This window comes from Penicillium maclennaniae (genome assembly GCF_028827695.1).
Source record: "Penicillium maclennaniae strain IBT 15551 chromosome Unknown utg000003l:1.0-5670915.0:1.0-5674809.0, whole genome shotgun sequence".
Lineage (NCBI taxonomy): Eukaryota > Fungi > Ascomycota > Eurotiomycetes > Eurotiales > Aspergillaceae > Penicillium > Penicillium maclennaniae.
Genome location: NW_026623215.1, coordinates 2343715 through 2356456, shown reverse-complemented (window position 1 = coordinate 2356456; position 12742 = coordinate 2343715). Strand labels below are relative to the sequence as shown.

At 50.7% G+C, this 12742-nt stretch overlaps 9 protein-coding genes across 9 annotated transcripts; 6 read left to right on the top strand and 3 right to left on the bottom strand.

Moving 5' to 3' along the window:
• Nucleotides 1–1560: 1560 nt before the first annotated feature.
• On the top strand, nt 1561–2406 carry N7477_002993 (uncharacterized protein; the record flags this gene model as incomplete). The annotated part of the gene is made up of 1 exon (XM_056964656.1): nt 1561–2406. The coding sequence occupies one exon, from the start codon at nt 1561–1563 to the stop codon at nt 2404–2406; it is 846 nt and encodes a 281-aa protein (XP_056824609.1).
• Nucleotides 2407–2743: 337 nt separating this feature from the next.
• Nucleotides 2744–3065, top strand: N7477_002992 (uncharacterized protein; the record flags this gene model as incomplete). Its single annotated transcript, XM_056964655.1, has 2 exons — nt 2744–2770; nt 2820–3065. The coding sequence occupies 2 exons, from the start codon at nt 2744–2746 to the stop codon at nt 3063–3065; spliced, it is 273 nt and encodes a 90-aa protein (XP_056824608.1).
• Nucleotides 3066–3208: 143 nt separating this feature from the next.
• N7477_002991 (Short-chain dehydrogenase/reductase SDR) lies at nt 3209–3753 on the top strand (the record flags this gene model as incomplete). Its single annotated transcript, XM_056964654.1, has 2 exons — nt 3209–3346; nt 3418–3753. The coding sequence occupies 2 exons, from the start codon at nt 3209–3211 to the stop codon at nt 3751–3753; spliced, it is 474 nt and encodes a 157-aa protein (XP_056824607.1).
• A 992-nt stretch (nt 3754–4745) lies between these two features.
• On the top strand, nt 4746–5823 carry N7477_002990 (thioesterase family protein; the record flags this gene model as incomplete). The annotated part of the gene is made up of 2 exons (XM_056964653.1): nt 4746–4848; nt 4910–5823. 2 exons carry the CDS (start codon nt 4746–4748, stop codon nt 5821–5823), a joined length of 1017 nt encoding a protein of 338 aa, XP_056824606.1.
• Nucleotides 5824–6067: 244 nt separating this feature from the next.
• N7477_002989 (PaaI family thioesterase) lies at nt 6068–6781 on the bottom strand (the record flags this gene model as incomplete). Its single annotated transcript, XM_056964652.1, has 1 exon — nt 6068–6781. One exon carries the CDS (start codon nt 6779–6781, stop codon nt 6068–6070), a length of 714 nt encoding a protein of 237 aa, XP_056824605.1.
• A 797-nt stretch (nt 6782–7578) lies between these two features.
• N7477_002988 (uncharacterized protein) lies at nt 7579–8223 on the top strand (the record flags this gene model as incomplete). Its single annotated transcript, XM_056964651.1, has 2 exons — nt 7579–7773; nt 7828–8223. The coding sequence occupies 2 exons, from the start codon at nt 7579–7581 to the stop codon at nt 8221–8223; spliced, it is 591 nt and encodes a 196-aa protein (XP_056824604.1).
• Nucleotides 8224–8685: 462 nt separating this feature from the next.
• Nucleotides 8686–10156, top strand: N7477_002987 (PCI domain protein; the record flags this gene model as incomplete). Its single annotated transcript, XM_056964650.1, has 2 exons — nt 8686–8926; nt 9048–10156. 2 exons carry the CDS (start codon nt 8686–8688, stop codon nt 10154–10156), a joined length of 1350 nt encoding a protein of 449 aa, XP_056824603.1.
• Nucleotides 10157–10719: 563 nt separating this feature from the next.
• Nucleotides 10720–11360, bottom strand: ura6 (uridylate kinase ura6; the record flags this gene model as incomplete). The annotated part of the gene is made up of 2 exons (XM_056964649.1): nt 10720–11082; nt 11133–11360. 2 exons carry the CDS (start codon nt 11358–11360, stop codon nt 10720–10722), a joined length of 591 nt encoding a protein of 196 aa, XP_056824602.1.
• Nucleotides 11361–11450: 90 nt separating this feature from the next.
• On the bottom strand, nt 11451–11699 carry N7477_002985 (uncharacterized protein; the record flags this gene model as incomplete). Its single annotated transcript, XM_056964648.1, has 1 exon — nt 11451–11699. The coding sequence occupies one exon, from the start codon at nt 11697–11699 to the stop codon at nt 11451–11453; it is 249 nt and encodes an 82-aa protein (XP_056824601.1).
• Between the last annotated feature and the right edge of the window lie 1043 nt (nt 11700–12742).

Sequence of the window (12742 nt, the reverse complement as noted above, 5' to 3'; positions counted from 1 at the left end):
AGTTTCTGATGTGCCGAAGTAATGCACAATTATGGAGATTTAGACCTGTTACGATTCCATTGGCTGATGTGTACTATCTATCCACTTTTCCACGATCCGACATACTTAACCAAGATGCACTCATAAGCTTACTCAGCTATTGTATCCGACGCTCTCCAATGTCAAAGTCCTCTCGGCTCTTAGGGCTCAAGCGAGGACAGTCGAGCTAGGACATGTCGACGGATATTGGGTCAGCTGTCTATGATTGTGTTACTTGGCGGGAAGAGCGGTGGAAGAAATGCAGATAAGAGTTTCAAAGCGATCGAAAGAAGGTGTATCACATGAGAGGGACCAATGGAATTGCGACAAGACTGAACTGCCATATGCCCATTCCTCAGAAGTTTTGTAACTATGGACACGTCTACTTAGTCATCTAAATACAGTCTGCATGCGATATTCTCGAGTAGGTGATATGCTATTCCGGTTAGCGGAATACTCCGCTTGTGCTGTTTCACTAATATTACTTGGAAGTTTGTGTGCACGATACAAATAATCAAAGACCAGTCTAGATCATATAGTGGTGGGGTTGGAGTCTTATCTTCGGATGCTTGCGAATATCCATCTATAACTAACCTACCATCGCGGCATCGCTCTAACCGGGCATCGCTCTAAACCGCACGAGGTGCACCTTACACTTACCCACCACAGGCGAACAAACTTAATAATGATGTGGATTGCCATGAATTGTGTATTGACACGACCCTTTTGTCCGCCAGTCTAGGACGCAGCTGGGTATCGGATCAGAGAACTGCGTTTCGTTGTAATATGGAACAATTATTTCCCTTGTTCTTGCACGATATCGGTCATTTTAAGTGCGTTTTTGTGGCTTGGTGAATATTGGGAAGCTACTCGTTAAAGCCCGTTTGACTCTCTAGGACGGCAAGACAGTCCGTTTTGGAGGGCGGTTCACTTTAGTATTACGTTGCCAGGGACATGGATAAGCCATTGCCAGTGGTAGGTAATTGGACTCAAATATTACGCTAGACCCGCCTGATCAAGATAGATGATATACCTGAGTGCACATTCCAACTCAGATCCATGGATATTCTATCCGAGATAGCTATAAGCTCCCCAACAGATTGCCAAAACACTTTTGCCCTCTCCCTTACGGTTTTGGCGAGGGTTTTGTCTAGTGGCCAACCAAGCTACAAAGCTCTGAGGACCACCAACTTTCTCCCAATCTGCCAAACGTGATACGGTAAGTGAAGATCTTGGGCCAATAATTTAAAGCATCTAGAACGTTCTGCCTCTCTAGTTTAGCCGGATCTGGCTCCTCATATCTTAAACCTGGACGTCATTTTGACGTCCTCATCTAAGCGGTCTGGAGGCTTGGTTACTATGATGAGCGCTCAATAGATTTCGCAAAAATTATATATTTCACTCGTCGCGGCGGCAACTGAGATACCCCGCATGGCTGCATCACACTCGCGTCCAAACAGATACTGTAATCCAAATTTATGAATCATTAAACAAGCACTCATGTCTTCCGCGTCTTCTGATCCAAGAAGAAAGACCTTGGCAATGCCCGCCAAGAGTCCCACTCATATAACCCCTGGCCCCAATCGTCTATGGATCCGTGAAGTATTTCCTGATGGTACCAGTCGTTGGGTCCAGGAATTCGATTCTCCCGAATATCCTGATCCCAACGGTACAGTATCTGGTGGCCGTCTAGTCCACTTTCGCGCTCTTCATGGTCCCGACCGCTGGGCCCAAGAATTCCAATCTCTCAATCCTGAGGGTGGAATGTATCGTGTCCGACTAGTTCACGCTTCAAACCCCGGTGCACCAGTTGAAGATGTAGACCCCCATGGTACTGCAGATGGCATTCAAATGCAGGACTTTGGCGTTGACCGGCAGGTTTCCGCTCGTCCTACTCGTCGTGCTCATCCTACAAGCCGAAATATTGCATCTACGGGCCGTTCGACGGACTTTTTCAAGAACATGGGAGCAGTCGCAACACTTGGGGCTAGTGTCACATTCGTACTCATCGCCGTCGAGCTCCAAGATCCACTCTCAGTCTCTCGAACTCATTATTTCACAACATCAACTGTGCACATATTTCTCTCGATAAGCTGGCTCCTTTTCATGATAACACTAGGATGCTCCTTCTTCCTCGGTTGGATGGGTAGTAATCATGCGGCTGTTGTTATGTATATATTGATACTCAGTGCTATTTTCTTCTCTAGCTTAGTCGTCGCTGCATATGTTGAATGGGTGGGATTTTTCGCTGTCGCCTTGAGTGGGTTGCTTGTTCCTTTGACAGTTGGGATTCTTCTGTTACAATTTTGTGATTGTTCCAAAGACAGTATGTTCGCCGAATTTGGTCTCGCAGGAATTCTCACCGCCTGGGGGTCAGATTCGGAATAGCTTCTGTTCTCAAGTGGTCACACTGGGAATTGGGTATAGGGAAGTTACTCGTCCGTCATCAACAAAAAGCATCTTGTTTCTGATGCAGTTCACTTTTGCATCAGCCGCCCGGTAATTTGCTATGTATAGCGCAAACCGTAGGCTCTTTGTTGACCTTCTAGCCATTAATGACAAACATAGATACATGGGCCATATAGACATGATGCAATAGCTATGTTTATGCCATTATTCACTACTTTACCGTAACATACCAAGAATACATGCCAAGGGTAAGAGCAGCCGTGATATGTATAGCGTGATGCAGAGTAGAGTTCGAAAATAAATCCAAGACCATAAAATGGTGAATCTGATTTCGAGCTATCCTGTAAGTCTCCTCCTCTTGTGACAAGTCGTTCTTCTGACCATGATCTCAGAACCGCGGCATCGGGCGTGCCATCTGTGCTGCGCTGGTTCAGCATTTCCCAGGTCCCTCAATATTGTATGCAGCCTCTCGTGCTGGGGGTCCTATTGACTTAACTGGCCTATCTATTTCTCCATCCGCACAAATTCGCCCTGCCCAGCTGTCCCTCGCCGACAAGGCCAGCATCACCGCCCTCAGCACAACGATCAGCCAAGAGCACAGAGGCTGTGACATTCTCACCAATAATGCCGGAAGTTAATATATCCAGGAGCACATCACTGCCGCACAGCGCCAGGAAGCTCTCGACGTGAATTATGGCGGCACCCTCAGTGTAGATCACTGAATCCCTACCAGATCAATACTCACTGACCACCCCAGGTCTGTCAAGCCTTCTTACCAATCATGCGTAAGAACGGTCTCATCGTCAACGTCTCATCTCAATCTGGCCAGCTCAAATACTTCCATCCTCGCTTACGGGCGCGATTCTTAAGTCCTGACCTCACTCTCACCGAATTGGACGCTCTAGTCGGCGAGTACAGCGTGCGTTGCCTCGACCCTAACTTACAATGTTTCCAGTCTACCACTAAATATCCCAATATAGTGCTCAGCAGACCAACACACTGCGATTGCTTCGGGCTGGCCCCCCCTTAGCCTACTCCACAAGCAAGGCTGCTTTGAACGCAGCGACGCGGATTTTGGCCCGCGAAAATCCTCGTCTGCTGATTAATTGCTGCTGCCCCGGGTGGGTAGGTACGCTGTTGGGTGCACAGGCAGGCCAGCCGCCCAAGTCTGTCGGTAAGTGTGGAGTTATACTCATCCGGGACCTGTCACTTACCATCTCGACAGAGGACGGAGCTAGGATCCCGCTGCGACTGGCGATTGGTGATATCGGACAGGTTAGTGGGCGATACTGGGCGAATGATTCGGTGGCGAGTACTGGCGATTGAAAGATTCAGGATTGGAAGTAGTCTAATATTTCAGAACGAGGCTATATAGAGGCAGGTAAAATCAATAAACAAGGGGCTGAATACCGATCAGCAAGATGAATAGGTCAACAACTTGAAGTTCTGTACTAAGTGATTGCTTTCTCGAAGGCGTTCTGTTGGATTTCATCATCATTTTTAGTGCAGGCTATTCCCATCTCATACTCCTTCGGCGCAATGTAAAGGGTTCGATGATATCGCTAGCTATATGAATATCTTGTGCTCTAAAAAGAAAGCTACCTCGTTCAACGATATTGTCACCTGTTTTCCATCAAAGAGACTTCAGAATATGCGGCCCGACACAAAATCATTGAGTCTCATTCGTATGCCGCCTTAGCCGGGACAAAATGAGCCACCGTGCTATGATTATCTCACTCGCCACACGCTGCTCAATTTCACCTAACACCTGTCAGATGTGGGTATTGCTAGAAGCGTGGTGACATGAAGTTGAGACATACACACTCTGGCGATCAGGCAAAATGTCCTCAAATGCTTAGCGGTGTGGCGATGGGTGCATCACAAAACGCGGCGGGTCAACCGACTCCGACATTAATTCTTACAATCAATTATTATTTTCTGTTTACATCCTTCGAAAGAGTTCGCTCAGATGGGACAGCTTGGACCCTACCCGACTGGATGTGGAGGCTAGGTCCTAAGATTAACTCCCATCAACTCAATCTCCTTCAATCCTTGATAAATCGTATTGGCTCATTTGATTGCATTTCACATGCCCCGTTGCCTACTATCAAAATCCGGAGTACCTTTTTATCTCTTTTGAGTATACGCGATAAGGACCCTGGAACCTTGATAAGGCGATTACTCAGCTCGGTTGCAGCGTGCTGGGGTAATCACTCAAAACAGCCGAGGTTCGCCGACCAAACTACAGACTGGGCGGGGAGCCGAGTATATAACTTTCAGGGCTCCCTTCATTTCTCCTCTTCATACACACATCTACCATGGCAGTCCTTAACCAATCCTTTGAGGATGCTATCCGGGTCAGCCCTGAGGGCAACAACAAGTACAGCGCAAATCTGTGCAAGGAATGGTGCATTGGAACCGGTAACTACCCTTTACTCACTACACCCAACCGTGACAGAATCAAGATTAACAACCTTGTCAGTTCCTCACGGCGGCTACACAACAGCAGTCCTCTACAAACTCGCCCTTACACATTTCGCATACGCGCACCCAAAACAATATGACACCCCGGCCTCCCCAATCTCTCTCCAACTCTCCTTCCTCCGGCGCACAGCCGCCGGCCCCGCCACAATGGAAGTAGAAGACGTGAAGATCGGTTTGCGAACAAGCACAATCCACATCAAACTCCTCCAACCCTCCGAGAAGCACGGCAAGCCCGAAGTCAAAGTCGCCGGCTACATTACCGTCAGTCCTCCATCCGCCGAAGTCGGTATCAGCGCACCGACGGGGTACAGTATCCTCCCTACACCACCGCCGGGCTCCAAAGCAGACGGCAAGATCGACTTCTCCGCACTCTCACGTACAGGCCGCGACGGCGCATGGAGCAAACTCGATCCCCCATACCCCGAATTCCGGCGCGCAGCTGCCCAGCTGGAACTATATGGGCCTGGGAAGAGTGAGACTCAACAAAAGCGCACCAGATCCATGGCCATTGATCAATGGGCGCGGTTCATTCCCGGTGGAGATAGGAATGGGCGCTGGACCGACGCCGCGGTAGTCTATTTGACTGATATGTTCCCTATGGCTCTTGATGGATTCGATAACGTGTCTGCGACCGCTGTGGCAAAGGAAGAAGGGAAAGAAGTGCTGGATTTCAAGGCGAAGTTCTGGTATCCCACTGTCACGCTGAATATTGATATGAAGAAGCATCTGCCGAAGGAGGGGGTGGAGTGGTTGTATAGTCGGATTGTGACCAAGGTTGTTAGGGACGGAAGGACAGATTTGGAAGTTACAATTCTTGACCAAGATGGTGAGGTTATCGCGCTTAGCACGCAGGTTGGGTTGGTTGTTAGCGCGGCGAGAAATGTAGGGACGAGGAAGCTAGAAAAGCTGTAGTCTCCATTTGACTGGATTAGATCCGGAAATGTACATAGTTCAAGTGGTGTCTATAGATCGTGCTAGGTCTTGCACATATGAGAGGTTTTCTGTCCGTCAATAATTCATGATGTATGTTAGGAGGAAATTCTTTTGATTGATCGAAGTGTATGTACAAATTGAATAGCTCTATGCGGATGCGTAAATGTAGAGTGTAAGTGTATGTGCAATGTCCTTTGTACGGTCGTGGGTCCCTTTAAACCCCTCACAACTTTTCCTCGGGAACCACAACCCAGAAAGCCATGGCATCGGCCTTGACAACTTTCCTCTTAGCCCACTCAAGGTGCCCACCGGCACCCTCCTCGTCCTCTTGTAGCGCCTGCGCCCGAACCCAGAACTTCCTCCCAACACGAGCAACAACCTTCGCACGAACAACCAGCAACGCCGGATTAGTCACGCGCTTACGATAACGCACATCTAGCTGCGCGGTAAATATTTTTCCGCGGGGGTTATCATCCCAAGCCGAGGTCTCCGATGGCGGGGAAAGTGCAGATCCCGAAGGCGAGGTATGCGACGCGACAGCAAGAGACATCGCCTCGTCGATCAGGGTTGCGACAATGCCACCATGAACAGTGGATGGGTGTCCTGAGAGCCCCGGACTTGCGAGATCATAGAGCATAATGATATCTGCAGGCGTCGTACCGGGCGTAGGCTTCTTTCCAGCGGCGTCTTCCTTGGTTGCAGGGAGCCAGGTCGGGGGTTCTGATTGCGGCGGGGCGATGGAGCGCTTTTGCAGGGTCAGCACGTGTGGTATGGTCGTGGGCGTTGCTAGGGTTCGTGAAAAGAAGCCATCTTCGCCGGAAGAGGTCTTGAAGCGGCGCGAGTCTGTCGGGATGGGAGTGTAGTCCTCGGAGGAGAGGAGGTTATTTGCCCATTGATTGGAGCGGAAGTGTTTAATGGCAGGGCCCGTTTCGGCCATGGTCAATTATTCGGAGTTGCTGGGTGTAAATTAAGGAGAGGTCTGCAGGGTGTACCTGCGACGTTTATCGGACTTTACTGAATGCCATGATACCCATTGGACCTCGGCTGTCCGCCGGTCCGAATCTAGTATGACGGTCGCATCACGTGAGGGAGGTGGCTGGTCGAGATGTTGAGATCTCGATCCTAGAAATGTACGCAAAACGAAAGGGGCATGGTCATGTGTTATCTCAGCTTCCGGATTCATTTTCCGCGTCCGGCAGTCTACCGACGCGTTGGAGTTTTACTCGGGCATGTAATCGGGATGACACGTACAAGGAGGTGGCTACTGGCCGATTGGAATTCGAGGTCGGAATGCTGAGATCAACTGCCGGAAGGGGATTTCCGCAGGACGCGATGGTTTCAGTATTGAAAGACAGAAGTGATAGTCTGTGCAACTCGATAATTCAGAGTGGCTCCTCTGTTTATGTCTGTAATCTATAGGAGATTTAAAACTGCAGGGGACCCTGCAAATCAGGGCGAGAAAACGGTCCATGAGGGTAAACAAAACAGGGTCTTAACGGGCACGGATGCTTACATTCGGCTGGAAATCCCCCAAAAACAGGTACTTTCCGTGGTATGCATCGCCAAGGCGCCTGTCCCTTGGCACCTTCCGTTGATTATTTAGCTGCTCTAGGAAAACGTGCTTTCCGTTCCTGGCCTTTTGATTTTCGCACTTAATCTCTGTATCTTTCGTGAGGCTTCCCTGCTCTCTCTATCTTGACATCTGTCCACCTATTCTCTTTCATCTCACTCATCATGTACTCCTCAATTGTGCTTCTCTCCGTCCTCGCCGCCTCGGCGGTGGCCCAGAACTCGACCACCTACACCTTCCCTCAGGGATTCAACATTGGCTTGGTGGAGCCCAATGAGCTGGCCTCGTGGTGCCAGGGCCAGCGTAACGTCTGCCCGGATATGTGCAAGGGCTCGACCGACTCTAACAACTGCGATTCTGTATGTTTCCTGGTTCTCAGAATCATTCACACCTGCTAATAGCTTCAATCACAGACTACACTGCAGTTCCAGTGTACATGCAGTGACGGCACCACCCCCGACTCCAGCCAGTACATCCAGACTGTTCCCTTCTATGTCTGTCAGGCCACCTACGGGCAGTGCATCGACGCTCACCCCAATGACGCCAATGGCCAGAAGGCTTGCAAGGCTGCTGCGACATGCGGAACCAAGAACGCCACTGCCTTGAACGAGGCTGCTTCTTCCTCGTCCACCTCCATGTCGGCCACGAGCACTATGTCCATGACCACTTCCACTTCGTCAAGCACGACCAGCTCCTCCTCGGTGGCTGCGGAGAGCACGACTAAGAACGCCGCCATCACTCTTGGCGAGGAATACTCGACCGGTATCATTGCTGGTGCGATGTTCCTGGCTGCTCGCATGTTCCTGTAAACGAGCATTTCACCTCGCGACTCGGTTTCGCGTCGGGTCTCTTCCCTCCCGTCATCCTATCTTTCTTGTCTCAGCACGATCACGACTGTCTATCCTGCGTCAAAGCTCTGATTCCCCGTTTTTGAACAATTCCATCCTGCGTTGATTTTATCCACTTATCTAGGTGGCGCCTGTCTTTCCCTTTTAACTTAGCGGAGCATAGAGTGTCGGTCGCTGGCAACGGTGTCCGACCGTCTCATAATATCAAAACCTGCATGATCAGTGTAAATGTGCGATTTCGACGTAGTGGCCGATGGTTGTTCTCGTGTTCTGAGTGTAGACGCTGGGCGTGCGGCAAATGGGTGTTCCTTTCGCCAAGACTTTTTGTAACACACACTGAAATTTCTCAACTTATCGATAGACTCCACCGTCAAAGAACCTCTCTTTCTTTCCCCCCCCCCTTCTCCTCTCACAGCACACATCATGCCCGCTCCGACCAACACCCTCCTGATTGAGGGTTCGTTCTCTGAGCTCGCCGAGGAGTTCGCCCAGTACATCGACACTCTCCGCAAGGAAGAGACCCTCCAGTCCGAGATCGCCCCGCTCCTCCAGCCGATCCGCCAGCAGGAACAATCTGAGGGCGAGCCCGACTTGAAGCAGCGCGATGAGGTTCTGAAGAAGCTCGTGGGGGCTGCGACCGCGTTGAACGGTGCCCCCGAGAAGGGTGAGTGGAAGAATTGGAGAGAGAGATGCGGATGAAGAGAAAATGATATTCACGAATATCGACTCGGGATGCCGCCTTGTATTTGTGGGCGCAGAGGACTAACGTTGGATGAAACCTGCAGAGATCACCCCCTCTTACAACCTCCTCGTCCACCTCATCCACCAGTCCTCTGACGTGGACGTTTTCCTTCCTCGCATTTGCACTTACCTCGCTAAGCCCATCACTACCTCGCCCCAATTCGGCCCTACTTTGGCCATCTCAATTCTCACCACCATCTTCAACACTTTGTCCGCCACCGACTCCAGCCGGTACCACGTTCTCCTGGCCATTGTCGCCGTCATCCGCCAGTCTGGATCCGGATACGCCTTCGAGGCATTGAAGCCCCAGTTGGCTACGCAGCTGCCCACATGGTTGTCTGCGTGGGAGTTGGACGATGAGGAGGCCCAGAAGTTGCACTTGGCCATCGCCGATGCGGCCACCGCGGCCGGTGATGACGACCTCGCCCAGTCGCACGTCATCCAGGCTCTCCAGACCATCCCCGCGGCCGATTCCACTAAGCCCGCCGCTCGCGACCTGGCCGTCCGCGCTCTCGCATCTGCTCTGCGCCGCCCCGCCGTCTTCGATTTCACTCCTCTGACTGCCTCCGACGCTGTCCAGTCGCTTCGCTCCAGCGACAGCTCTCTCTTTGAGCTCTTGGAGATCTTCACCTCCGACACCCTTGACACCTACGAGGATTTCGTGAGCGCCAACCCTCTCGCTTCTATCTCCGGTGGTGTTCTTGCCGAGGCCGCCGATGCCCTGCAGACCAAGATGCGTCTTTTGACCCTCACCTCCCTGGCTGCTTCCACTCCCTCGCGCTCCCTCCCATACGCCGCCATCGCCTCCGCTCTGCGTGTCCCCGCCTCCGACGTGGAGATGTGGGTCATTGACACCATCCGCGCCGGTCTGGTCGAGGGCAGGCTCTCACAGTTGCGCTCCGAGTTCCTTGTCCACCGCGCCACCTACCGTGTCTTCGGCGAGAAGCAGTGGGCCGAGGTTCAGGGCCGCCTGATGGTCTGGCGCCGCTCTCTCGAGAGTGTCCTGACCGTGATCCGCTCCGAGCGTGAGCGTTTCGCTCGTGAGGGCATTCAGGCCGCTGAGGAGCCCAAGAACGGCGACAAGGCGCGCTCTGGAGGTCCCAGACGCCCTCAGGCCTCGCAACCCCGCGAGGTTGATGCTGTCGGCGAGTAAAATGGGAGTGAACTGCATGGAATAGGTGTTTAATGAGGTGGAGTGGAAATCTCAGAACACAAAAAATTCTTTTTTTTCCCGCTAATAGAAGGGAGAGGGAAGAGCCTTTCGCTCTCCCTCATGCATTTCTACAATTTTTTCTTTATTTTTTGTCTGGCCAGTTTGTAGGGATGGAAATACTGGTCCTCGACCTCCGTTGAGTTTGAGATCCCCACGAGTCATGTCTGTGTTTTTTAAAGTCTTGTTTATGTTTCCTGGCGTGACAAACTCTTGTCTTATGTCTGATCAAGAATAACAAATTTCTTCTAGACCCTCATTTGTTGAGTACTTAAACTAGAGTATCGAGAATTTCGATTGTCAAGCTTGGGACAAAAGATCTATATGTACGATGGCCCCATGATTCAAGGAACTTTCTTTACGTCAACTAGCTTCCTAGACTCGAAACCACATGTTAATCAAATAGATAAGTACAATCTATTGCTCTAAATACTTCAAACTATAAAAACATCATCAACTATCAACTATCAACTATTAACTCAGCACGTAGCAGACCGCAGCCCCATCTAAGCCTTCACAGGAAGAATACCACGAGCCTCGATACCAGTCTTCACCTGCGCAAAGACATGCTCCACAGACCCAGTAGCCTGAATCTTGACAACCTTGCCCTTCTTCTCAAAGTCATCAACCACAGGCATAGAAGTCTCCACGAAAGTCCTGAAGCGCTTGCGAATCGACTCAGCGTTATCATCATCCCGCCCACTAGTCTCCCCACGCTTCAACAACCGCTTCTCCATAACCTCCTCAGGACAATCCAAGAACAGCACCAACTCAGATACACAAACAGTCGACTCAAAGAAGACAGCCTGATCCAGCTTGCGCGGGAATCCATCGATCAGGAATCGCGCCTTGGTACCCGCCGGGGAGGGCTAGTGGCGAGGCTTTCGGCCATTGCGTTCGAGAGAAGAGCAACAGTCACTTCCATGGGCACGATCTTGCCTTCTGTGATGTACTCCTTGATCATCTTGCCGTACTGAGATCCTTCACGGATTTGCTCAGCGCGGAGGAGGTCGCCTGCGGAGAGATGGACGAAGGCGTAGTCGCGGACCAGGTTGGCAGATTGAGTGCCCTTGCCTGAGCCGGGACCGCCAAGGAAGAAGACGACTGTCACGTCGTTTGTGGAGAAGCGGGGGGTTTCGGTAGCCATCTTGACTGAGGGGGTTGTTTATTTGTCGTTTCAAGAGAGAAAGAGAGAGGAGAGTTGGGGGGGATAAGTAGGACTCTGGTTGGAGCTACTTTAGTTTTGAGGGCGGGTGGATTGTCCGGTGCGAGATTTCACAAGGAGAGCGTAGGAACCGGAGGAGATGGCAATGAGGATGAGGATGGGGATGACTTTGAATTGGTTGCGGGTGTTTTGGGGGGCGGAGGAGGGGCGCTGGGGTTGGCTGGAGTTGGACGAGAGGCGGTGGGGTCCCGAAGATCGTGCGAGAGACGAAGACTTGAAGGACTTGGAGAAAGCTCCGGTGAATTGACGTGAGAACAGCATTGGGAATTGTGTGAGGTGGTGAGGGAAAAAAAAGGAGGGAGGTTTCGCCGAAACGGGATTAGCTGATCGTCTTTCACATCATTTTGGGAAGTTGACGGAGTCCCGGCCACATGGTAGCGATGCTTCCTTCTGTTGTTTACAAGCCAGATAGGTATATATACATAGTCTACGGAAATCTGCCAATAGTGTATGGTTATATTGGTACAACAATGTACATTTTCAATTGCTGGTTGGCTTACCTGAGACTGCTGGGTTACTGGTCAACCCGTCGGGACGAGACGGGGACCCCCTATACCGCCTCCCCAACGTTGCTAAGCAAACTGGACGTCGATTTCATCCTACTATATCATCATCTCTGGTAGCTAGGAAGCTGGTTCTATAATCACAGAGAGTTCGTTCATTTATCATGTGGATATGTTTATTTAATTCTCTTCTGTTGATCAACTCGATACGCTTACCAGGTGTAAGTCGTCATCCTCTCACGTACATTGATCGCGACTGTCCAATATTGTGCCTCATGCTGGAGCAATTTGTCGTATCACCCTAGCTATCATCCTAGAGGAGCTTGATATTGTCCTTTTCATTTTCACAGCCGTCTATATGAGTGAAGGTCTTATCTTTGGGAACCGGCCCCTCAAGGCTGATTTTAAATACACTTATTCCATGCTGATCCATCTTCGTTGCAACTATTTCATGGAGATAGTATGTTGCTTGATAGAATGAAAAATAATGTAAGTGTTCGAGTCGTACTCTGCAGTGCTGACAAGAACCGAGTCGGATGGAGCTTGGGCGGGGGAAGTCAAGATTCACCTGGGTCTGAGTGTATAGCTAATATATCAGGTCCCCAAGATAGCCACTCGGACCACGCCGCAAGTACAAGATACACAAAGACCATGACCATCTAAATAAATCATTGAAGATGGCAGGCCAAGATTCACCGATGATGGGATGAAATTTGGCACTTGGCAGCTGAATGCTCTGCGAAACTCGGCCCTCTCAATATCGAAGCTACCATTCCCAGATACACCGCAAATGAGGCATAA